This window comes from Aquarana catesbeiana, linkage group LG02 (assembly GCF_042186555.1).
Source record: "Aquarana catesbeiana isolate 2022-GZ linkage group LG02, ASM4218655v1, whole genome shotgun sequence".
Taxonomy (NCBI): domain Eukaryota; kingdom Metazoa; phylum Chordata; class Amphibia; order Anura; family Ranidae; genus Aquarana; species Aquarana catesbeiana.
In genome coordinates this window covers 762,647,191-762,671,355 of record NC_133325.1, presented here as the reverse complement: position 1 = coordinate 762,671,355, position 24,165 = coordinate 762,647,191, and the positions used below count along the sequence as shown (strand labels likewise).

At 44.7% G+C, this 24,165-nt stretch overlaps 1 protein-coding gene across 4 annotated transcripts in view; it reads right to left on the bottom strand.

The window, feature by feature from the left end:
* The window catches only part of DSCAM (DS cell adhesion molecule), a 726,986-nt gene that overhangs the window by 408,949 nt on the left and 293,872 nt on the right, over positions 1 to 24,165 (bottom strand). For all 4 annotated transcript variants that reach the window (XM_073617225.1, XM_073617227.1, XM_073617226.1 and 1 more), the window contains exons 6-8: positions 19,418 to 19,693; positions 7,609 to 7,905; positions 5,357 to 5,632 (exon numbers count right to left, since the gene is read on the bottom strand). In XM_073617225.1, the coding sequence (XP_073473326.1) occupies positions 5,357 to 5,632; positions 7,609 to 7,905; positions 19,418 to 19,693 (849 nt within the window). The remainder of the gene's footprint in view (positions 1 to 5,356; positions 5,633 to 7,608; positions 7,906 to 19,417; positions 19,694 to 24,165) is intronic.

Genomic DNA, 24,165 nt, shown 5'->3' with positions numbered 1-24,165 from the left:
TGCCTCCCATTGACCCCAACGTCTGCCCCCCCTAAAATCTGAAGGGCAGTAAACTGGCCCTTAGTTTAGAAAGTTTGGAGACCCCTGGTTTAGAGAGTAAAGAGGCAAGAAAGAAATAGGTCTTCTTATGGTACAAGGGCCAAAGGAACCAAAGGTTCTCCAACAGAACATTGGAAAGTATGGTTCTGTCTTCTAATGCCACGTACACACGGGCGGACTTAGGGATAGGGACAATTGTAGACACGCACCCACACTCACTCAGGTTGAACTGGATGGACTGGTGTCTTTATTCAACCTTACTAACTATGTAACTATGTAACTTTTCGACCGGACTGGTCCGACAGACTTTCCAGCGGACTTTCAACGGACTTTTGACTGACTTCCGATGGACTTTCTAACGAACGGACTACACACGATCACACCAAAGTCCGACGGACTTGAACGTGATGACGTACACCGGACTAAAATAAGGAAGTTGATAGCCAGTAGCCAATAGCTGCCCTAGTGTCGGTTTTTGGACTAGCATACAGACGAGCGGATTTCTGGGTCCAGCGGAGTTACCACGTAAAGATTTGAAGCCTGTTCCAAATCTAAAGTCTGTCAGATTTGCGACTGGAAAAGTCCACTGAAGGCCTGGTGAAGCCCACACACGATCGGATTGTCCGCCGGATTTGGTCCGTCGGCGTCCGTCAAACCAGTCCGGTTGAAAAGTCCGACCGTGTGTAAGTCCCATTAGAACTTATGGTCTTGGTTTGGTGCCCTGTAGAGAGAGACCATAGAAAAGAAGCACAATATATTGAGTACATCTAAAGCCAAAACTTTTGGTTTAAATTTGGAAAGAGCAGGAAAGGGTTAAAACTCTCAAGGGGTTGTCTTTGTCCCATTGGGGAGATTTCCATTCATGTCCTGTTTTATAATCACATCAGGAAGTGAGAGGGCATCTTTCTAAAACCATTTTGGTCAACTTACAAAGGATAGGGGGCCTTAACTGTGCCTTCTATTATCAACAAGGAGTCGAACATAACATTTAGCACTTAACACCATGACCATCTCCCCATCATGACCATCTCTCCACCATGACCATCTCTCCACCATGACCATCTCCCCACCATGACCATCTCCCCACCATGACCATCTCCCCACCATGACCATGCCTTCACCATGACCATGCCTTCACCATGACCATCCCCCAACCATGACCATCCTCCCATCATTACAATTCCCCCAATATGACCATCTCCCACCATGACCATCTCCCCACCATGATCATCTCTCCATCTCCCCATGACCATCTTTAGTACTTAACATTCACTTTGGTGTCAGAAGAGAAATCTGCATTCAGAACACTCTGCAGAGAACATATGACAGGTGGTGAAGTGGCGCTGTATCACCTCCTCACCTCCTGTTTAAACCCCTTGAACCCTACATTAGCGATCGGGGGGAGGGCTTGCAGAACTTGAATGGGTCACACTAAGCGTGCACTACACTGGAAGTGACGGGGTAGAATTCTTGCTGTGGCTGCAAAGCATGGTGGCCATGGTATGTATGCACCCCCTGTTGCTGTCTGTGCAGCTAAAAGGGAGCTGGTGAGGAAGTGGTAAAAACACATTTTAGCTGCAGGGTTTTACTGCCCCTTAATCACTAGTTGGAACAAGCCCTAAAGTATGCAATGCTACACAGGACTGCTAGAGACCACATACATACATATTACAAGAGACGGTCATGTTTATTGTTGGGCTTAGATATGCTTTAAATATTTGATAGTTCACCCCCAGAGGATATGTCCGTGACCTTCTGCGCCAACATAAAGCAGGTTGAATGAAGCTGGCAGTCATTCAACTTGAAAACAAGCAGCGGTGGACTTTGGAATGCTAGTTCTACTTTAAGTTGAGCTGCTTGCTCCAAACTCAGTTCCCCAATAAAAATTTAAAAAAACATTCTCTGCCCCCAAGAGAGCATTAACCACTTGCCGACACAGCCGCTCTGTGATCAAATTCCACCAAAAGAAAGCTCTAATTGTGGGAAGAAAAGAAAATTATCTGGATAGCCTTGCTGGTGCAATTGGATGTATGCTGAGCCCATATCAATATAAAGGAATCACTCATAAAGCTGTGAGGGTCCTGGTGGCACAAGGAAATCTGGTGAGTGGTCTCCTTACTACAGCTGGTGGTGCACACTAGCACAGAAAAGCACTTTAAGTAGGAAGAATATGGATCACAAATGGCGGTGAGGTGATGAGGTGTTAATAATTTGCACAGGACTATTATTGCTGCAAATGAATATAGGACTTTTATTCACTGTTACCATTAGCACAGATTTTTCCTGTGAGCTCATAGTCCACACCATAATAACTAGCGCCTCGACATACACAAATATATCATTTTGGAGTTTACCCAAATTGATGGCTGCAGGTTATTAATAATACTTTAGTTTTACAGGAGGCACCATTTACACCTTTTTATGCAGATACTATATCTAAAATTGAACAGCCTTTACCCAGTCCCCAATTAATCGCTGGCGTCTGACCCTTTCAGTGTCATTGTTCCAATTGTCCAATAGATTAACATTTTCTGGCTAACTTTTCTAATTTTTAAAAAAAACATTTTTTCTAATTTTCTAACTGACACCTACATGGGCACGATTTTGTTACAGACTAACCCCCTACTAATCGATTCCCTCTTCATTAAAAACATATAGGGAAACTGGGGGAGGGGTAAGAGTGTAAGGGTAGCTGCTGAGGCTAGCCAAACATATACTCAAACCCACAAATTTTGTGGTGGACTATCTCGATACTGATAAATAGAAGTACAATTCTTAGGTAAAAAATTCTATTACATATAAAAAAAGAGGAGAAAATAAACAAAAATCACATTAAAATGATTGAATGAACAGTATACAAAAACTGAAAGGTTTCCCCAAGAGGTATCTGTTGATGAAGTGTTTCCCATAGATTAACCAGACCGATGGAGAATTACTTTTATACTGTATAACTATGAAATATACATGCACTTCCATCCACTGACCCGCCCTTCCCGTCCTATTCCCTACATTTTGGTCCTTTCTTCCCCTCCTTTGCCCCACCCCCCTTCCCCTTCTTTCCCCTCCCCCTTTCCTTCCCATTTTTTCCTTCCTTCCCCCTCCCTCCCCCTCCCCTTATTTCACCTCCCCCTTTCCTTCCCATTTTTTCCTTCCTTCCCCCTATCCCCCCTCCCATTTTCCTATTCTTTCCTTTCCTCTGCCTTTCTCCTTCCCCCTTTTTCCTTTCTCACCACCCCTTCCCTCCCCTCTCCTTTTCCCGCCCCCCTCACACACACCCCGCCCACCCCCTTGCTTTTCCCTTCCTGGAGCACATTTTCGCTCCTTATGTGGGCAATATCTGACCCAGTACCTTTTACAATTTTACCCTCATTCTTATGTAGATTTAATTCCGCACAATCCCCTGTGTCCGCCGCGGGAGGAATCTTTTGAGCGGCTGGGTCTTCTACTTGGCAATCAACCTGTTGGGAAAGCAACCTTCCATTGTTTCCGCTGAGCTGTATCCATTTACCTGATGTTTGCTATAAATTTTCATTACGTGTTCCTGTGTTTTATTTGACTACTTATCTTATAGATTACTCCACCTGACGAAGCGCTGTTTGTACTGTGAAACTAGTAGAGGTCTGGTTAATCTATAGGAAACACTTCATCAACAGATACCTCCTGGGGAAACCTTTGAGTATTTGTATACTGTTCATTCATTCATTTTATTTTCAATGGTTTTTATTAAAGTTTTCACAGTACAGGTTAAAAGACCTCGGCATCCCTTTGAACATTGTACAGTATTCATAGTCCATCCAACATACAATATAAGCGAGAGGAATACACCTCTCGTTCCTTCAAGGCCAAATCCCTGGTGTAAACTGTTTCTTATCTACTTTAATATTTGTGGTTTATGTACCAGACCATACAGTGGTTTCTCCACCTTACACATTACACTATATTCTGTGGTTATATGCATGTTCTATAACATAGGTCCTAGAGTACGTCCCGTCCACTGGGAGACACCAGCACCCCAGCTATCTATTGGGGGAGCCTGGCTTTCCAAACCATGGAGGGGCACCATCCAGACCTCATTAGGCCAGGGCCTTACCGAGGGAAAAGGGGGATAGATTAAAAAGGAAAGGAAAATGGGCTCAGAGGGCAGAGTTGGGGAGGAGGTTAGAGGGGGAGAGGGGGGGGAGCTCCACGCTCCTTGTCATGTCTTTCACAAAGTGTCCTGGTTCGTGATTGTCCAGGGATCACTTGTTAGGTATCTGATCCATGGGTCCCCTACTTTGTTAAACAACTTAATTTTATCCTGCATAACCACCGTTAGTCTTTCATTTAACATAAGCCATGACATTTTGTGTTTAAGTTGGTCGAATGGTAGGGCTGCAGACTTCCAGTTTCTTGCTATTGTGATTTTAGCTGATATGAATATGAATGTAAGAAGCCTTCTATGGGTTTTTGAGGCTTCAACTACCCTGCCACCCAGGAGTGCGTGTTTCGCGGACTTGACCAGGTTAATCTGGGTGAGGGTGTATATAAAGTTGTAGACCCTGATCCAGAATCTCCGTACTTTGGGACATGTCCAACATTTATGATATGCTGATCATTCAATCGTTTTAATGTGATTTTTGTATGTTTTCTTCTTTTTTTTTTATATGTAATAAATGGAATTTTTTATCCAAGAATTGTACTTCTATTTATCAGTACTCAGATAGTCCACCACAAAATTTGTGCGTTTGAGTATACGTTTGGCTAGGCTCAGCGGCTACCCTTATGCTCGTACCCCTCGCCCTGTTTCCCTATATCATTTTTGGATGATGGTACTATATTATGTCTAGGTTTAGGTTTTGCTATTTGAGGCTATACTCAAAAATTCTCCTCATTAAAAACATAGAAAACAAGGTGTTAAAATTTTATTTTATTTTTTTTTCAGGTTTTATTTTGATGAGCCATCATGAAGTTCTATGTCAAGTAGTACTTACCAGTTTTGTATTTGGAGGCAAAGTGTACTCTTTTTAAATTTTTTTTTCTGCAAAGGGTTAATGTTTTTTGTTTCCCTTGGCTCACAAATATGGTAATTCATAGTGTTTTGATAAACAATTTTTACATCTGCAAGTGTTCTAAATGAATGTGGTGCAGCTTTTGATTAGAAGAGTTTCTTTAGAATGGGGTTGTATTTATTTCCATTGTTTGCACACTCAGCAGTGCTGATCATGATCTAGATTGTGATACAGACTATTCATGACACCAAAAGATGAGCATTTTTAAAACCCTTTTACTTTCCATTTGTTGGTGAAACATTTGACTTATTATGATGAATAAAACCCACCTTTCACTGTAACGTAGACACTCTGGCTTGTGGACAACTGCGGTTGGACAAGGACATTACACGTATACTCCCCTTCATCTACATCCTTTTGTACATCAGTTAGCTTTAGCGTTCCGTTGTTCTCAAATGCCACTTGGCGGTGGTTAAATGGGATGAGGTTGGAATTCTTGTACCACTTTATGGAGTAATATGGATAGCCAATCACACGGCAGTGGATGTATGTGTCCCGCCCTGCTATTGCTGTAATGTTTTTCATTGGTCGAATGCTTGCTGGACCTGGAAGAACAATAGAAAGCACTATATGATTCTAGAAGGCAGGAAAGAATACCTAATGGAGAGGTGGATGATATGGTGGAGGGATGTAAAAAATTGTGTTATCAAAAGTGTGGCTGGTGGCCTCCATCTAAAAAAGGGATAGAAACTGAACTTTAAAGTTACTTTTTTTATATAATTACAAAATACTCTCTGCTAGAAGATATTAACACTCCATATTATTCCCCAGGGACAAATCTTACCTAAATGCTGCTAAACAACCCTAACTATATCCAATATTTCGTAACCACTGTGAAACACAAACTACAAAGGAAACTCTGATCATGCAGAGTGAAAACAAAAAAATGTAATTCTACAAAATATAAAGCTACAACAAAACTTTGTTAGAAAATAACATAGGACCAAAAAAATGGACCAAAGTCCATCAAGCTCAACCTATTACTATTCTATTACTGATACCGTTGACCCAGAAGACAGCAAATCAAGACCCCATTGGCAGCTTCCATTTCATCCTCAAGAAGATGTCCACTATTACTCCGCTTTTGAATACCATGACGTACTGTATAGCTGGAGAACCATTCCCATGAAAGCATCTCCAAGACGTGAGAAGATGGCAGCTTGTCCAGGAATGAACTGATCACCGTTACCTAATACTATTCTATTACTGATGCGGTTGATCCAGAAGAAGGCTAGCCAAAACCCAAAACCTTACTGGCAGCTTCCATTTTATCCTCAGGAAGATGTTAACTTGTGACTGCACTGATGAATACTGTGATATAGAGCTGGAGAACCATTCCCATGAAAGCATCTCCAAGACTTGAGAGGTTGGCAGCTTGTCCATTAATGATCTAAATACCATTACCTAATGCTATCCTACCAAGGATGCTGTTGATCCAGAAGAAGGAAAACCAAAACCCCACTGGCAGCTGCCATTTCATCCTAAAGAAAATATCCACTTATGACTACCATGATGTATAGCTGCAGAAACAGACCCAGGAAAGCATCACCAAGACTTGAGAGGATGGCAGCTTGTCCAGGAATGATCTGACTACTGTTACCTAATGCTATTCTATTACTGATGCTGTTGATCCAGAAGGTGGCAAACCAAAACCCTACTGGCAGCTGCCATTTCATCCTCAGGAAAATGTCCACTTATGAATACCATGATGTATAGCTGGAGAACCAATCCCAGGAAAGCATCTCCAAGACTTGAGAGGATGGCAGCTTGTCCAGGAATGATCTTACCATCGATGAGCAAAACTCTTGAACATCTGCTGCATAAACACGAATGATCGGCTTGGTCCAGCATTAATGCTTATGCCATGGAAAGGGGTTAGGTGTGTACAGACGTTTGCTGGATTACTTATCTCCTAGAAAGAAACAAAAACTAGAAAAGGTTTTATATCCAGCCACTCAAGCTTTGCTTCTGAGAGCCAGCGGGTCTTTGATGAACCCATCAACACAAACCATCTGCTGAAAACAGTCAGTTCAGGTAACTGTCATCTAAGGTCTGTTACAAGCTCATCAAAGGCCCCCAATTCACATTTAAAGGACTGCTATCACAAATAATGTTTTATTCTGAAAACTGTATGGGATAAATAAATGTAATGAAAATACACTAATTCCTATTTTATTTCACTTTATTTATATATTGGTTTTTACCCAACGTGGAGACCAAGCTGTCCAAAAAGGGATAGCAGTAGAAACGTGCTACAAAATTTACGGTAGTTTCACAAATGCTCTCTACTAAACTATATCTGGTGACTCTGTTTTTTTGCCACAACTGCCAGGAACATACTAGCAAAACCCAATTTATGAAGAAATGAGATAAAGTGTTGGAAATGGAGGAACCCCACAGAAGGTTTCAGAAGCCTTTGCATGACATTATGATGTATGTAAGTGTAATACTGATGATGTATGTATGTGTAATACTATGTTTTTGAATTTTTTATTTTTTAAAGAGCTCATTTGACAAGCACCTCTTACGTTTATGCGAGCCTGGTACAGGACGACTCCCGCGGAATTATTGGCAGTGCAGCGGTAGACTCCCCCGTCCCGCACCTGGGTGCTGGTGATGTTTAGATAACTGACAACGTTGCCATCGGAGGTGATGATCTGACTGATGCGATGGTTGCCGTTCTTGACGATGGGCTCGTCGTCCAGGGTCCAGGTGATGGTGGGTAGAGGCGTGCCTTTCACATTACACATGAGGGACACGGGCTCTCCGGGGCTCACCACCTTCTCGCTGAACGCAGAGTTAATTTTTGGTGTTCCATCTAAGGAGGACAAGAAAGCTTACATTTCAAGCACTGGAAAATATTACATAATCAGATGCTAAGAGGAAAGTACTAGGCAAATATAAAAATTAAACTTTCCGTATAATACATGCATAACAATTTTGGCAAAATTGTAATTATAAAATTATAACAAAATAGGACCTAAAATACAGCAAAGTTAAACAGAGATTAACACTGCATGGTATTAAAGTGGTAAAAACAAGCAACTGCCATTTTTGTTTATTTTTCATTCTTTGTTGCATTTCACATGTTGCATTCTGTCTCCATGCACTTGTCGCAGCAGCAAGATTAGAACTGTCAGTTTTTATTGCTGTCTGTGCCTCCGTTAGGGAAATTTATCCTCTCTATTTGTCCTGTTTACTGTTATCGAAAGTGAAAGTAAAAACAAAAATCCCAACTTTTGGGTTGACATTAGCACACGAACAGAGGGGAAATCTTCCAATGAGCACACTAGTTCTTGTAATCCTGGTGACACATTGGGATTCCCTCACTTTGGAGGGATTTCTTTCACTTCCTGTTTTGGCTATGACACAGGAGGTAAGGGAAAATCTCCCCCAATGGGCCACAGATGGCAAAGCTGACAGGAGTTACTATATAACCCTCCCTTACTAAAAATGAAAAAAAAAGTTCTGTTTATACACTTTGATCGCTAGCCATGGGAGCATAGGCATGCGCACAGGGTGTGCCGGGTGTGCCAGGTGTGCATACAGCCCAGGTTCCCCCTGCTGCCCAGGCCTCCCTCCAACGCTACAAGCTTCCCTCCTCTCCTCTTCCACTGGCTGCTGCTGCGGGCACACTGGGGGATACTTCAGAATGGAGAACAGGGGAAAGGGGTCGGTAAATATGTAATTGACTAGTCCCTTCTTTTTTCTGAATGGACACAGTGAGTGATTGGTACCGATCACTGACTGTTCATTCGTAACTGAAGCATAGTAAACTCTGTGTGTGAACAGGAAGCCTCAGCACAGAGAACTTCCCATTCACTTACTGTCCAGTGCAGCTGAGGCTGCAGAGAAAGGGACTGGGGAATCTCTGTCCTCAGTCCCTTTCTCTGTCTGAAAAAGAGACATCAGGGGTCTATTTAGACCCCTGATATTTCACTAAAGCCCTCCAATGGGGCTCTTAAAAACTTGTAAAAAAAAATAATTTAATAAAAAATAATTTGAAGAAAAAAAAAAAGCCCCCTACTCTACTGACACCACCCTCCGCCCTACTGACACCAACCCCCACACCTATGCATCGGAGAATTACATTTACATGGTCTTTCCATTGTAAGAAGGTTACTTGCATGGAGAGAAGGAAAGGAAGAAAAAAAAATGCTTAGTGATAGAACCAGAAATATTCTATCCAATGGAAATTCATTTATAAGCATGCAGATAGTTCATACAAGCAGCACTAAGGGTATATTAGTGTATCTTATATCAGGATTGTGCATGTAGATAAACAGCACTCTCAGGGTTGCTGTCAGGTCAAGTTGACATTTACACGGTAGAAAATCCGCATTTTTATAACACAACCGAAGCGTGACCTTCGATCAAGTGCACTTATCAGCCTCGTAAAGGAAAAAGCTTTACAGGTTGTCCTTGGTGCTAAGACAATTAATATTAAAGCTTTTTTTTAATTATTATTTATTGATGGATTTTTATATTATGCATAGGTCGCTTAAAGGGGAATTACAAGTTATGCCCCTCATAGGCATCACAAAAATGTGCCGGAGCTGCAACATTGTAACACTAAAGGGGAACTAAACCTAATATTGAAAAAATAACGAGCAGGCAGCTCTTTAATGCAGAAGAGATATACTATGGCTCTTCTGTAATTGGATACTTACTGGCCTGCTTGCAGTGTTCTATTAAATGTTAAGTGAGCTGCACTGGAATGAATGACTCTTGTGCGCATATGCGGGATCACGTCATCTCCCGCCAGCCAATCAGGAGGCTGGAAACCGGGCACCCGAAAGTCACGAGGGGAGAAGATGACAGCTACTGGCGAGGGATGTAAATATTGCATCGCTACAAGGTGGAGGTAAGTGTATTGGGGAGTAGAGTTGGGCGAGCGGTTCAGGCTGAGCAAAAGTTCAGCCCAAACATAGCCTGTTCGCTCGTTCGGTGAACACCTGAATTTGCAGGGTGCTTGGCGGGATGTTTGCCCGCCGTGCACCCCACAATGCACTACGTGCTGCACAGTGCATTCTAAGCACTGATTGGGCAAAGTTTTGGGCATAGTGAATAGCTGGTTGTTAAGGAGCGGGTCAAGAAACTGGCCGCGGTGTCCTTAACAACGGATGAGTCATCAGCTATCAGCGGGCTATCCCAATGACAGCTGAATTTAAAAAAATCTGAAAAATCTAAAAAAAAAACAAAAAAACAGCGTGGGCCCCCTCCCCCCAATACATTCCAGGCCCTTTGGGTCTGGTATGGATTTTAAGGGGAACCCTATTGCAAAATTGAAAAAAACTGCGTAGGGCCCCCCCAAAATCCATACCAGACCCGTATCAGAGCATGCACGGAAAAAGCAACCAGATACATGCACAGATAAGCAAGCTCAGATAACCTTATCCGAGCATGCCCCCAGATCCTGCCCCCCCCCCATGCGAATGAGTATGGGGTGCATAGTACCCCTACCCATGCACCAAAAAAGTGTCAAACAGAGAAAAAAAAACACACACATAGTTTTTGACAATTCCTTTATTAAAAATAAAAAAAAATAACAATGTCCTCCCATGTAGATCTATCGTCAACTACGAAGGCGCTGCCACCGCCGGACCCGGAAAAAAAAAAAAAAAAACACTCCACCCACGACGAAGGCTAACCGCCATTTGCCTGCTCCATCATTTGACAGTTCTTATATAGATAATGGGCGGGGCCAGCTGGTGGCACTACCCCTTTGTGATGTCACTGACCGATGCATGCTACGTCTGTGACAACATAAGGGGGCGGTGCTACCAGGCGACGTCAGGTGGCTCCGCCACTTACTTAAATTGCCTAAACCTATAGCAAGGACATTGTTTAACTTTAGTCAGAGTTGACCAGTTTGTTTTTATCTACAAACACCCCTTATCTGCATAGGCAGTTTTTTGGTAAAAGTGAAGTAACCCTTTAATGAAAATATTAAAAATAAAAATGTGGCTCGGATGCAAAACTGGTACTATTGCATTGCCCAATTCAGCGCCTATTCTCATATCAGCAGAAGCTTGCAACTTACCTATTTATTGCCGCTAAACGTGCCATTGCCAAGGCCTGGAAGTCACGTTTGGTGCCGTTTGCAGAGGTGAAGAGCAACCTGACCACCTTGATGAACAACAAAAAGATGTCCAGTATCTTACATTAATCCCATGCTAAACTTCTGAAAGTATGGGCTCCTTGGTGGTCATATGCTCTCCCCACCCTGTATCCGACCGGCATGGGCATTTTATAATTTTTGTGGCTATGGCCCAAGCCTGCAGGACCTCCCTTAACCCCCCCCCCCTTTTTGTTCCCCTCCTGTTCTCTTTCTTTCTCTCATGACCAACTCGTCAGTCCACCTCTCTGGTTTCCTTATGGTATAACCCTGAGCCCTGGCTTAGGAACTTGAGTAAACCCATGGCCCCCCACCATGTGGTAGTCTAGTGGAAATCCTATATTACGTAATATGTTGCACAAGACTTCACTCCAGTCTGTATGACTTGTTTCTCATTGTGTAACCCCTGTGTGGGTGACTCGCTGTACTGTTACTTTTGAGTGCAACAATAAAAATTTTTGTACCAGAAAATAAAAATGTGGCTCAACTGCAAGTGTAAACAAGGCCTTAAGCCTCATTTGAATGTGTGTACCTAAATGTACATCCATGAGAAGGGCTGTGTTTGCCTGTACGGGATTCGCAGGTGTTCCTTGCATCCGCATGCAGGCAGTCCCCTTCATGTCTATTCTGACGCAGTGGCACAACCAATGGTTCTAATTTGACAGTCGTTCAGGTGCAGGTGCGAACGTACACAGTCTGTAAAATTGGCAAAGTGACCTGTAAAAAAGGGACTAAGACATAAACCCGGACTTACATGTAGACCTGTATTGGCCGCTCTGGTGTTACTATAAGGGGCATTTTGTGTTGGCGGATATTTGTTTCCTCTGTCAGGGCCTGAGCGTGTCACAAATGATTCCTGCTGACAGCCTGTGATAACCCACACACTCTTTCCTCACATCATTACAAATGATCAATATGCTTTTCAGGATTGCAGAGCCACGGGAGACGGTTGTCAGGGCAACGCGGCCTGGTCAGGTAAACTGCTCTGTCTGTAGAAGCAGGCCATGCTGAGAACGGCTGCAGATCCTAATTAGAAGGTGGCCTTTATATTTGTTTTCTCCTCTTTGTCAATGGGGCTTAAAATAATGACCTCACAATACGTTTTTCTTTTCTCTCACCTTCACACCATTAAACCTGCCACAACCACTTCTGCCCACTCGCCTCATATATATGATCACATCATCAACCCCATCCCCCTGCTCTCACCACCACTTCAGAACGCCCAGCACCACCACACCCACAGGCCCTCAATCTCACCATCTGATCCACATCTTCAACCCCATCCACCTGCTCTCACCACCACTTTAGCACCCCCACCACCACCACACCCACAGGCCCTCATCTCACCGTCTGATCCACATCATCAACCTCACCCCCCTGCTCTCACCACAACAGCACCCCTTCTACCACGGCTTCTGAAGAGCTTCCTCTTGCCATATGATCCACTTCATCAACCCCATACCCTTGCTTTCAACACCATCACAATGCCCCTACCGCCACCACTCTTACCCACCCTCATCTTACCATCTGATCCACATCAACCCCATACCTCTGGTCTCACCACCACTTCAGCACCACCACCTTCACCGCACCCACAGACCCTCATCTCACCATCTGATCCACATCAACAACCTCATCCCCCTGCTCTTACCACAACAGCACCACTACTACCCATGGCTCCTAAAGAGCTTCCACTCACCATATGATCCACTTCATCAACCCCAAACCCCTGCTTTCACCACAACAGCACCCCTACCACCACTGCTCCTGCAGGCTTTCCTTTCACCATCTGATCCACATCATCAACCCCATCCAATCGCTCTCACCAACACAACAGCACCCCTACCACCACCGCTCCTGCCCACCCTCCTCTCACCATCTGATCTACATCATCAACCCCGTCCCCCTGCTCTCACCACCGCAACAGCACCCCATACCACCACCAATCCTGCAGGCTCTCCAACCATCTGATCCACGTCATCACCTTTAGCCCCCTGCTCTCACCACCACTGCTCCTGCTGGCTCTCCTCTAACCATCTGAGCCACATCATCAACCCCATCCAATTGTTCTCACCAGCACACCATCTCCCCTACTACCACCATTCCTGCCTGCCCTCCTCTCACCATCTGATTCACATCATTAACCCTATTCCTCTGCTCTCACTTCCACACCAGCACCCCTACCAGCACCACTCCTGCAGGATCTCCCTTACCACTTCATCCACATCAACCACCCCATCCTTCTGCTCTCACCACCACACCAGCACCCCTAACACCACCACTTTTGCAGGGTTTCCTCTCATCATCTTATCCCCCTGCTCTCAACACCACATAAGCACTCCTACAGGCCCATCTCTCTCTATCTGGTCTACATCATCAACCACATCCAATTGTTCTAACCACCACCCCAGCACCCCTACCACCACTGCTCAGGCAGACTATCCTCTCACCATCTGATCTACTTCATCAACACCATCCAATTACTCTCATCATCCCATCATTACCCCTACTACCACCACTCCTGCCCGCCCTGCTTTCACCATTTGATCCAGCTTATCAATTCCATCCCCCTGCTCTTACCACCATACCAGCACCCCTACCACCACCGCTCCTGCAGGTCCCTCCTCCCTGAAAATAGCTTCTGTACATACTTCTCACTGTTCTAACTCTATGCCTAAACAAGCCACCCTTCCCTCAGAAAACTGAATCTGTACACGCTCACCCATGCCTGCTTTTACCACCACACCTTTGCACCTTCTCTTACCAATGTACCTTCACTACCACCACCTTGCCTATAGGTCCATCTCTCACGTTATGCCTGCACAAAGCTCCACCCTGAACACTGCACCTGCACCCCCCCACTACCAAAACAACACCCCCCTTTACAACTGCACTTCTCACCTGACTCATGTTTCTCCCTACACTCATCCAATGCTTCAATCTGCTTTTGCACTAGGCCTGCTCCACTCCTGCAAACCCTACCTCATTGCTCTCCCTAATCCAACCTTGGCCATATACAGTATATGCACTTGTATGCAGTGTAACATTGAGACCCTACTTCCATTTTCCCCAAGATTCCTGAAGCAATGCAGACTGAGCAAGACATGGAATCCTTTACTCCCTCCTCTTCCAGTATGAATATATCCAGAAGTTAAAACTTCCAAACGGATCTTGGAAGCTCTGGTAGTGCACAATAACATGGGCATCACGGTTCCAATCACATCCATATGCATGAATACAGCAGTGGTCAATGTAATTGCACCACAATGCACACGCCATGAGGGCATTACATCAACAAATCAAAATAAAATGGCTGTCATGTCTTATCACATGATAACGAGTTACTTTAAAGTGGAGTTCCACCCACTTTTACAACTCTTCAGCATCCCTCACTAAACTGTGCACTGTAAACAAATTGGATATTTTTTTTATTTTTTTTCTCAGCACCTACTGTATATCTGCTGTATTCATTTTTCACTTCCTCCTCCCTGGCCGCGGCCCATCGCATCATTTCCTGTTTGCAATGCCTTCTGGGAAGGGGCAGCAACTTTCTCTGAAACTGCCGTTGCTATGGAAACCTGACCTGAAACCTATTACACTGCTTGTGCTGCACTGAGCATGTGCGAGATCTGCAAGGATGAGATCCAGGAAGAAATACAGTCTGGCTTCAGATGCCCACACTTAAGATGGCCACGGCCTGCTGTAAGTTTATAAAATAACAAACTACTGCTATAAACTAACAAAACAGACCTTAGTTTACAGACTAACTTTACTAGAATACATTAAGCTTGTGTATTATAGGGGTATTGTTATTTAAAAAGTATAATTTCGGCCGGAACACCACTTTAACACACGAGTCTATGCAATGCACTGTGTGAATGAACTATTGGGGTAGTGGCGGTTGGTCACACAGGTAAATACACAGTGCTTATGATCCCTCCTTTAAAGTGAACCTGTTATTCTGCAAAAAAAGAACAAAGGATGGGTTCACTTTGATCGTAGAAGGAAACCAGATTGTTACAGTAGCTTAGATTTCCTCCTCTAAACCGTCTTGTGTCCTTTTCAGATGCTGATGAAATCCTAAACAGCACGGAGCTGAATTGTAATTGCAGGGCGAAACGCAGCATCAGCTGGTCTGTTATCTTGTAATTACTGTGTCCTCTGCAATGGGGAATTCCTGAATAAACACAGCGCAGAGAACATGCAGCATGATGAGAAGTCCCACAAATAAACAGCACTGATTATTTGTATGTCTTTTTAGCACAGATGATACACCTATCCGGTCTTGAAAAACACTTCTGGACCTATTCAGGAATGTGAAGAGCAATTTGACATTCAATTTTATCTTCAGAAATGTTTTTGGCCTGGGTGTTGCAGCACTGGAAATTTCTGCATACAAATTTTTAGCATGACTACCTTTTGTTGCCTGTGTTATAGCCATACCACACCTAAAAAGTCAATTCATTACACCCAGAATATAATAGCTACAGTATACACTCAACCAATGATGGAGCACTATTCCTCCCACTGATACAAACAATTGGGCACTATTCCTTCAACAGGTACCAATAATGGGGCACTATTCTTTCCACTGACACCAACAATGGGGCAATATTCCTTCCATGGATACCAACAATGGGGAACTATTCGTCCCACTGATACCAATGATGGGGCACTATTTCTTCCACTAATACCAATGATGGGGCACTATTTCTTCCACTGATACCAATGATGGGGCACTATTCCTCCATAATACCAAAGACAGCATTTTTTCCTCCCACTAGCCACAGTCTGGCCCTCCTAAGGTCTGAAGGACAGTAAATTGGAACTTTGTTTGGAGAGCTCCTACATCACCAAAGGATAGCCAGTCTGTGTTGAATGTCATAGAGACAGAGGCTGCAGCGCAGGAACAGATGAGACATAAGAGACAGATGCTGCTGATAAGCCACAAATACTACCTCTACTGTTGTTGACAGGGTCTCTTTAACTTTAGCATATTTCATACCCTATATTTCACTCTTAACTATAGATAAGCTCACGTGTGTGGATCCTATACTGGAACCACCTGAGCTATCCCACCAGGAAACTGTCATCTGTATGTGTCAATCATAAGCGCTTGGAAAATTCCCTGCCCCACGGCCTCATGTATACAATGGGTGTGTATATGCGTGGCTGCAGTATGAGCATGATTCAGACGCTTCTAAGTCGCCCTGTACAGTGACATCTTCCTGGTGGGATTGTTCGGATGGGTTCGGATTATGATCCAAACACGCCTGAGCTCAGCCTACCCTCAAACTATGGGCTTGTGTAGATAAGCGTTGTTGTAAAATGCTACTTTTGCATTAGTTTGAGCACAAAATATAGAAAAAGGCCTTTTGCTTGCAGTGCAACACCTCTTAATAGGGCCCGCTACATTCAAAGAAACACATGTTAAATGAAGAAAGACAACATCCATCTACATAAGCCCTAAACCATAACATAGTTACATAGTTAGTAAGGTTGGAAAAAGACACAAGTCCATCTAGCTCAACCATAAAAATAAATAAATAAATAAATAATATTATCAAACAATCCCATATATCCAATCCTATATCCACAGTTGATCCAGAAGAAGGCGAAAAACCCCAGCAAAGCATGATCCAATTTGCTACAGCAGGGGAAAAAACTCCTTCCTGACCCCCAAGAGGCAATCGGATTTTCCCTGGATCAACTTTACCTATAAATGTTAGTACCCAGTTATATTGTGTACATTTAGGAAAGTATCCAGGCCTTTCTTAAAGCAATCTACTGAGTTGGCCAGAACCACCTCTGGAGGGAGTCTATTCCACATTTTCACAGCTCTTACTGTGAAGAAACCTTTCCATATTTGGAGATGAAATCTCTTTTCCTCTAGACGTAAAGAGTGCCCCCTTGTCCTCAGTGTTGACCGTAAAGTGAATAACTCAACACCAAGTTCACTATATGGACCTCTTATATATTTGTACATGTTGATCATATCCCCCCTTAATCTCTTCTTCTCAAGAGGGAATAAATTCAGTTCCTCTAATCTTTCCTCATAGCTGAGCTCCTCCATGCCTCTTATCAGTTTGGTTGCCCTTCTCTGCACTTTCTCCAGTTCCCCGATATCCTTTTTGAGACCTGGTGCCCAAAATTGAACTGCATATTCCAAATGAGGTCTTACTAATGATTTGTACAGGGGCAAAATTATATCTCTCTCTCACCACATTGGCCCTATGCCAATCCAGTAGTACCATTCCTGTCATTAATGAGTCCCTAAAAATTAGAAACAATGGCTTTGAAATGACAGAGCTCAATACTTTTAGGATCCGATAATGATAACCCTAATGATAATCTGTTATTTGGTTAATTCAGGGCAAAATGAGGTCCCCTTGCTAACTCACCCCTTCTTTCCTCCCACTGTTAATGACTTCCACTGCTCTGCCCTGCTGCATCAAAGCCCTGAATCTAATCCTTGTGTATACTCCATATCAGTCTATCCCAGAGCTGGCACATGGATAATGATCTTTTCCCCTCCCAGAGATGACAGTGTTGGGCCTGGAGATTGGCCATCAGTGGCGGCACTGTGCCCTTAGCCCATCCAGTTGTGTGACAATGGCAAATGAATATTCACTATTGTCTTTCTGATTCTCCACCTGGCCAATCAGGGAGCAGGTTTTAAAACCTGATTGGCCAAGAAGAGAAGTGACCGTATTGGCTGCCGAGGAGGAAGCCGCCGAGGGGGAGGCGACATAGAGGAAGCCGCTGTGAAGCCGCCAAGGAGGAGACACAGGAAGGAGCCGAAGCTGCCTGTGACCTAGATGGGGTAAGTGCCGGGCTGGTGGGCAGACAAACGAGCGAGCGACAGGGGTGGGGGGGGTAGGTGGGTGGTTTGTTTGACGTCCCCTAAAAGATGAAGCACCGGCCGCCCCTGTTGGCCATACTGACTTAAGCACTGCATCCTGGGACGAAGAGGTGAATGTGCATTCTCCACCCAACTCAGAATACCCTTTATGGGAAAAGTAGAAGGTATCTAGATCAACATCTATACTAGTATGGGAACTCCAGATAACCATATTACCCTCACTAGTTTCAGGGCCCATTGATACCACATCTGTTGCTCAAAGCAGGCCCAGTGCGTTGACAAGCTGAAATACCTTGTTTCCAATAGGCCCAATTTCCACCTAGACACTGCGTTGATGGGTGCTGGATAAAAATTGAACATCCTGCATTTAAATGCAGAGCAACACACTACAAAACACTATAATGCACTACAATAAACATTAAGGTAAACAAAATAAAGTATTTTAACTCCTGCTGTGGGAAAAAAAATGTACATCAAGGCAATGCAATGCCTTAAAAAACAGATGTCAATGTACACCAACTCAAATGTGATAAATGCAACGCACTTATGTTAATCGTACCAGCAATGCTTTGCAGGCTCCAATGCAAAAATCAAATACATGCCCATTTTTTTTATTAGTCAATATGGGTGCATTTATTATTTTTTTTGCAAAGGGAGACTCTATCTTTAATGTATATGTAATGCCAAAAACCTTTTTTTTTTTTTTTTAGTTTTGTGCTGAGCAAGGAGGGGTTAAAACCTCTGCCAAGTTTTCTTTCACTGTCAGTCTACCATTGGATAAATTTGCCCTTACTTCCTGTTCTAGAAATAAAACAGGAAGTCCCCAATGGATAACCTCTTGTTCTGGGGGCAGCACTACAATTTTGGATTTCCCCACATTTTGTGTGTTTTCAGTGACAACGGTTACCAGTACAAATAGAGGGGTAAATCTCCCCAATGGGAACAGAGTCAACAATAAGAACACAACAGAGAGTCTAACCTATCCCCACGCTATCCAAAACTAAAAAAGGTTTTGTATAGAGATACACTTTAAACCAAATGGCCGGTGATCACGTGTCTGTAGGTTTTTCCAGAAGCTGCCGGTTGCAGTTGGGGGAGGCCTGTTTACTATTGTTCTCCCACTCTTCCTTTTCCACGTCCAGCCCTGACCTTACAAGTCTATGAAGCATGGTCACATCATACTTGGCCAAAGGACCTTCCTCTCAAGTCTACACAAAGGTTAACCCACCATCGAGAACCTCAGGGCAGGTTATATGGAAACTCTCACCTGTGTAGATAGGTACATGAGCAGAGAAACTGGTAGACTGGCAGATATTAACAGTATTCATAATTGCAATTAAAATGTCTTACCTTCGAGCACCACCAGAGCATAATCCTGGGCCGACATCCGATCCTTGCGGATAAAGCACTGGTAAGCACCGCTGTCACTTTTCGCCACGGCATCCATTATTAGGGTTTCACGACTAATACCAGTTATTCTAACATTGTTTCCATTAATCACAATATCGCCGTTCCTGTACCAGGTAATGTCAGGATCGTCCGTACCAGAAGCGCTGCATGACAATGTCACCTGACTGCCGACGCTGGTCTTCACCTTCCGCGGACTGATTGTCACTTTTAGGGGTTCTGCAATGAAAACAGAAGGTGTTCATGGATGGGGTGCTATTTTGGTTAACTGCATTGCTGATGAGGGAAAACATAAAAAGAAAAGGAAGCATCTGCAAAAATGATACGGTTGTGTATTGTGATATGGTAGGAATCCACATATTCATACAGACTGGTAAACTTACTAAGAGGCCACCTTACAAAGTGAACCTTTGTCTAGACCAGGGGTCTCCAAACTTTTCACTTCGAGGGCCACATGTTTTTTTTTTTACAGATATTTGCAGATGTTTATTAATCAGTTATTTATAAATGAATCCCGTTCAGAGACTCCCCATACATCTGTGTCTTCATCAAAGCCTTCCTGCCCATTTGTGTCCCCATCAGAGTCTCCCTGCATATTTGTGTCCCCATCAGAGTCTCCCTGCACATTTGTGTCCCCATACATTTGTGTCCTCATCAGGGACTCCCCATACATCTGTGTCCTCATCAGGGACTCCCCATACATCTGTGTCCTCATCAAAGCCTTTCTGCCCATTTGTATCCCCATCAAAGTCTCCCCATACATCTGTGCCCCCATCAGAGTTTCCCTGCATATTTGCATCCCCATCAGGGACTCCCTGCACATTTGTGTCCCCATCAGGGACTCCCCATACATCTGTATCCCCATCAGAGTCTATCTGCCCATTTCTGTCCTCATCAGAGTCTGCCTGCCCATTTGTGTTCTCATCACAGTCTCCCCATCAGATTCTCCCTGCACATCTGTGTCCCCATCAGAATCTCCCCATACATCTGTGTCCCCATTAGAGTCTCCCTGCACGTTTGTGTCCCTATTAATGCACCCTTGCATATTTGTGTCCCCATCAGAGCCACCCCTGCACATTTGTGTCCCCATCAGAGCCACCCCGCACATTTGTGTCCCCACCAGAGAGCCCCTGCCACACACTTGTGTCCTCTCAGAGCCACCTCCCCACACTAGTGTCCCCTTCAAACCCCCCCCTGCCCATCTGTGTTCCAATCAGAGACCCCGCTGCATACTTGTGTCCTCTTCAGAGCCCCCTTGCCCATGTGTGTTCCAATCAATGTCCCCCTGCATACTTGTGTCCTCATCAGAGCCCCCCTGCACATTTGTGTCCCCATCAGAGCCACCCCACACATTTGTGTCCCCACCAGAGAGCCTCTGCCACACTTGTGTCCTCTCAGAGCCACCTCCCCACACTAGTGTCCCCTTCAGAGCCCCCTTGCCCATCTGTGTTCCAATCAGAGCCCCCTGCATACTTGTGTCCTCATCATAGCCCCCCTGCACATTTGTGTCCCCTTCAGAGCCCCCTGCCCATCTGTGTTCCAATCAGAGTCCCCCTGCATATTTGTGTCTTCATCAGAGCCCCCCTGCACATTTGTGTCCTCATCAGAGCCCGCCTGCACATTTGTGTCCCAATCAGTCTCCCTGCACCACCTTATATTTCCCCTGTACAGCAGTGTCCATTACCTCTGTAGTGTACCTCTCAAGGGCTGGCTTTAGTGTAGACCGACTGCACCCAACAGCTGCTGCACCGCTGTTACACAGGCACGCTGCATATGAAATTACAGCGGTAAAGGACACTGAATCTAACTGTGGACGGGAGCTGTGAGGTGCACCAGGTCTACACTGAAAAAATGTAGGCTTTGTCTTGCTTGTTGGATTGCAGGACCTGTGCTGCATACTGGCTGGGAAGGGAAGGGGGGGTGAGGCCCCCCTCAACACTTCTCAATATGCAGAGCGAAGCCCTGCAACCCGAGCAGAGACTGTTTGCAGATGTCAGTGTGAGATTCCGGATTCCAGCTTCTGCTAGCTTGCTTCCAATAGGATATAAGTAATAGACCGTCTGCATCATTGTCATATGACTAAGGCCGTTCTAGGCTGAAACATTTCACCTTTTGGTGCAGGGCTGTGTTTTTAGCCTTAAAGTGGAGCTCCACCCAAAAGGAGAGGCTCTGCTTGTTTGCACCCCCTCCACTGCCACATTTTGCACTTTTTTTTGGGGGGGGGGGGGGGGTAGCGGGTATCTGGTTTTTGACTGGTACCCACTCCCACTTCCAGCTCATACTCGACCTGGAAGTTCAGCCCCCTCCTTCCCAGAAGTCCCAGAAGACTACAGGACCATTCAAAAGACGCAGCGCGACTTACACATGTGCAGTAGGAAAAAGGCTGTGAAGGCTGTAAGTTTCCCTTACTAGAGATGTTGCCGCCTGCACCTGAAGCCGATTGAAGAATCGGTTTGGGTGAGGAAATGGCTGGATCCCTGGACAGGTAAGTGTCCTTATATGAAAAGTCAGCAGCTACAGCATTTGTAGCTGCTGACTTTTTTTTTTTTTTTTGGAGCCCAGAGCTCCTCTTTAACCATTTCAGCCCTGGAAGGATTTTCCCCCTTAATGACCAGGCCACTTTTTGTGATATGGCACTGCGTCGCTTTAACTGACAATTGCGTGGTCGTGCGATGCTGTACCCAAATAAAATTGACGTCCTTTTTGCCCACAAATAGAGCTTTCTTTTGGTGGCATTTGATCACCTCTGTGGTTTTTATTTTTTGCGTTATAAACAAAAAAAGACCAACAATTTTTAAAAAATGTTTTTACTTTCTGCTATAATACATACCCCCCCCCCCCCAAAAAAAAAAAACCAAAACAAATTTATTCATCAGTTTAGGCCGATATATTTTCTTCTACATATTTTTGGTAATTAAAAAAAATGTAAAAATCGCAATAGGCGTATATTGATAGGTTTGCGCAAAAGTTATCGCGTCTACAAACTATGGGATAGATTTAGGGACTTTTATTTTTTTTTTATTGTTTTTACTGGTAATGGCGGCGACCTGCAAATTTTAACGAGATTGCGACATTGCGGCTGACAAATCTGACCCCAAATGACACTTTTTGGGGGCCAGTGACATTACATTGATCAGTGCTACAAAAATGCACTGATCAATGTAAAAATTACACTGGCAGAGAAGGGGTTAACACTAGGGGGGCGATCAAGGCGTTAAGTGTGTTCCCTGGGTGTGTTCTAACTGTAGGGGGATGGGCTTACTGGAACATGACGGAGATCACTGTTCCCGATCACTGGGAGCAGCAGATCCCTGTCATGTCATCTGGCAGAATGGGGAATTGTCTTATTTACATAGGCAGGTCCCCATTCTGCCTCTCCTCACAGCGATCGCGGGTCGCCAGTGGACATCAAGTTTGCGGGATCCGCGGGCACACTGCCAGGATGTGCGCGCTCGCCCGCTATCCTCCTTGCACGGACCGATGTACAGGTACATCGATTTGCGCAGGAGAGCCGACCTGCCGCAGTATATCTGCGTGAGCTGGTCGGCATGTGGTTAAGTTTTAATAAGATGTATGACTTTTTTTACATTGGAACTTTCAGTGATGCAGACTATCTGTTACTGAGTTTGCACCCAGGGCAACAAGAAGTCTTGTGTTTTTCACTGGGTGCATATTACTGGGGGCATCTTCCATCCCCATATAGCCTCAGCTGCCTTCACCTTCTCAAGGCATTTTACAGGCAGTTGGTAGCAGGGCTCGGGCATTGAAACTGTGCCCTTTGCCTGCACCATAATGTGGGATCTCATGCACAGGGGTGAAATGTTCAGGGTGCACGAGACCTTAAATGTTAATGGCTGACAGGCCTAAGTTGGACGCTACACAAAAGATAAATCAAAGGGTGCAAGGCCTAGTGCATTATCATTACCATATTATTTAGGATAAAAGAGTGCATACTCACAAATGCAATGAATATAACTGCGTTGCACACAGGGCCGCTGATAGAAATCATGGGGCCCCGTACAGCCTACCTGACGGGGGCCCCCTTCAGCCCCACTCGTGGCCCTGCCCCTGGTCCCGCCTTCAGCCCCACCCCTGGCCTGCCTTGAAACAAAGTGCAGGTTTGTGTATATTTATCTTTCTCCAGCCAGTTATAAGTTTAATTATCCAAAAGAAATACTGTGATGATACAAGAGATGGTCAGAGACTGCAGACACTGTACAGGAGATGGTCAGAGACTGGAGACATGATACAAAAGATCAATGCAGCCTCACTGTGCCCATCTGCAGCCTGATCAGTGCCCATCAATGCAGCCTCACTGTGCCCATCAATGCAGCCTCACTGTGACATCAATGCAGCCTCACTGTGCCATCAATGCAGCCTCTCTGTGCCCATCTGAAGCCTCACTGTGCCCATTTGCAGCCTCATAAGTGCCCATCAATGCAGCCTCATCAATGCCATCAATGCAGCCTCACTGTGCCATCAATGCAGCCTCACTGTGCCATCAATGCAGCCTTACTGTGACCATCTGCAGCCTCACTGTGACCATCTGCAGCCTCACCAGTACCTTGATTACACAGAGCGGGTATCTCCCGCTGTGTCATGAAGCTGGGGTCTGAACTGTTCGGTGGCCGTCCACTCACTGTAACAAAGCTCCACCTCCTAGACCATGATACACAGAATACTGATTTAAT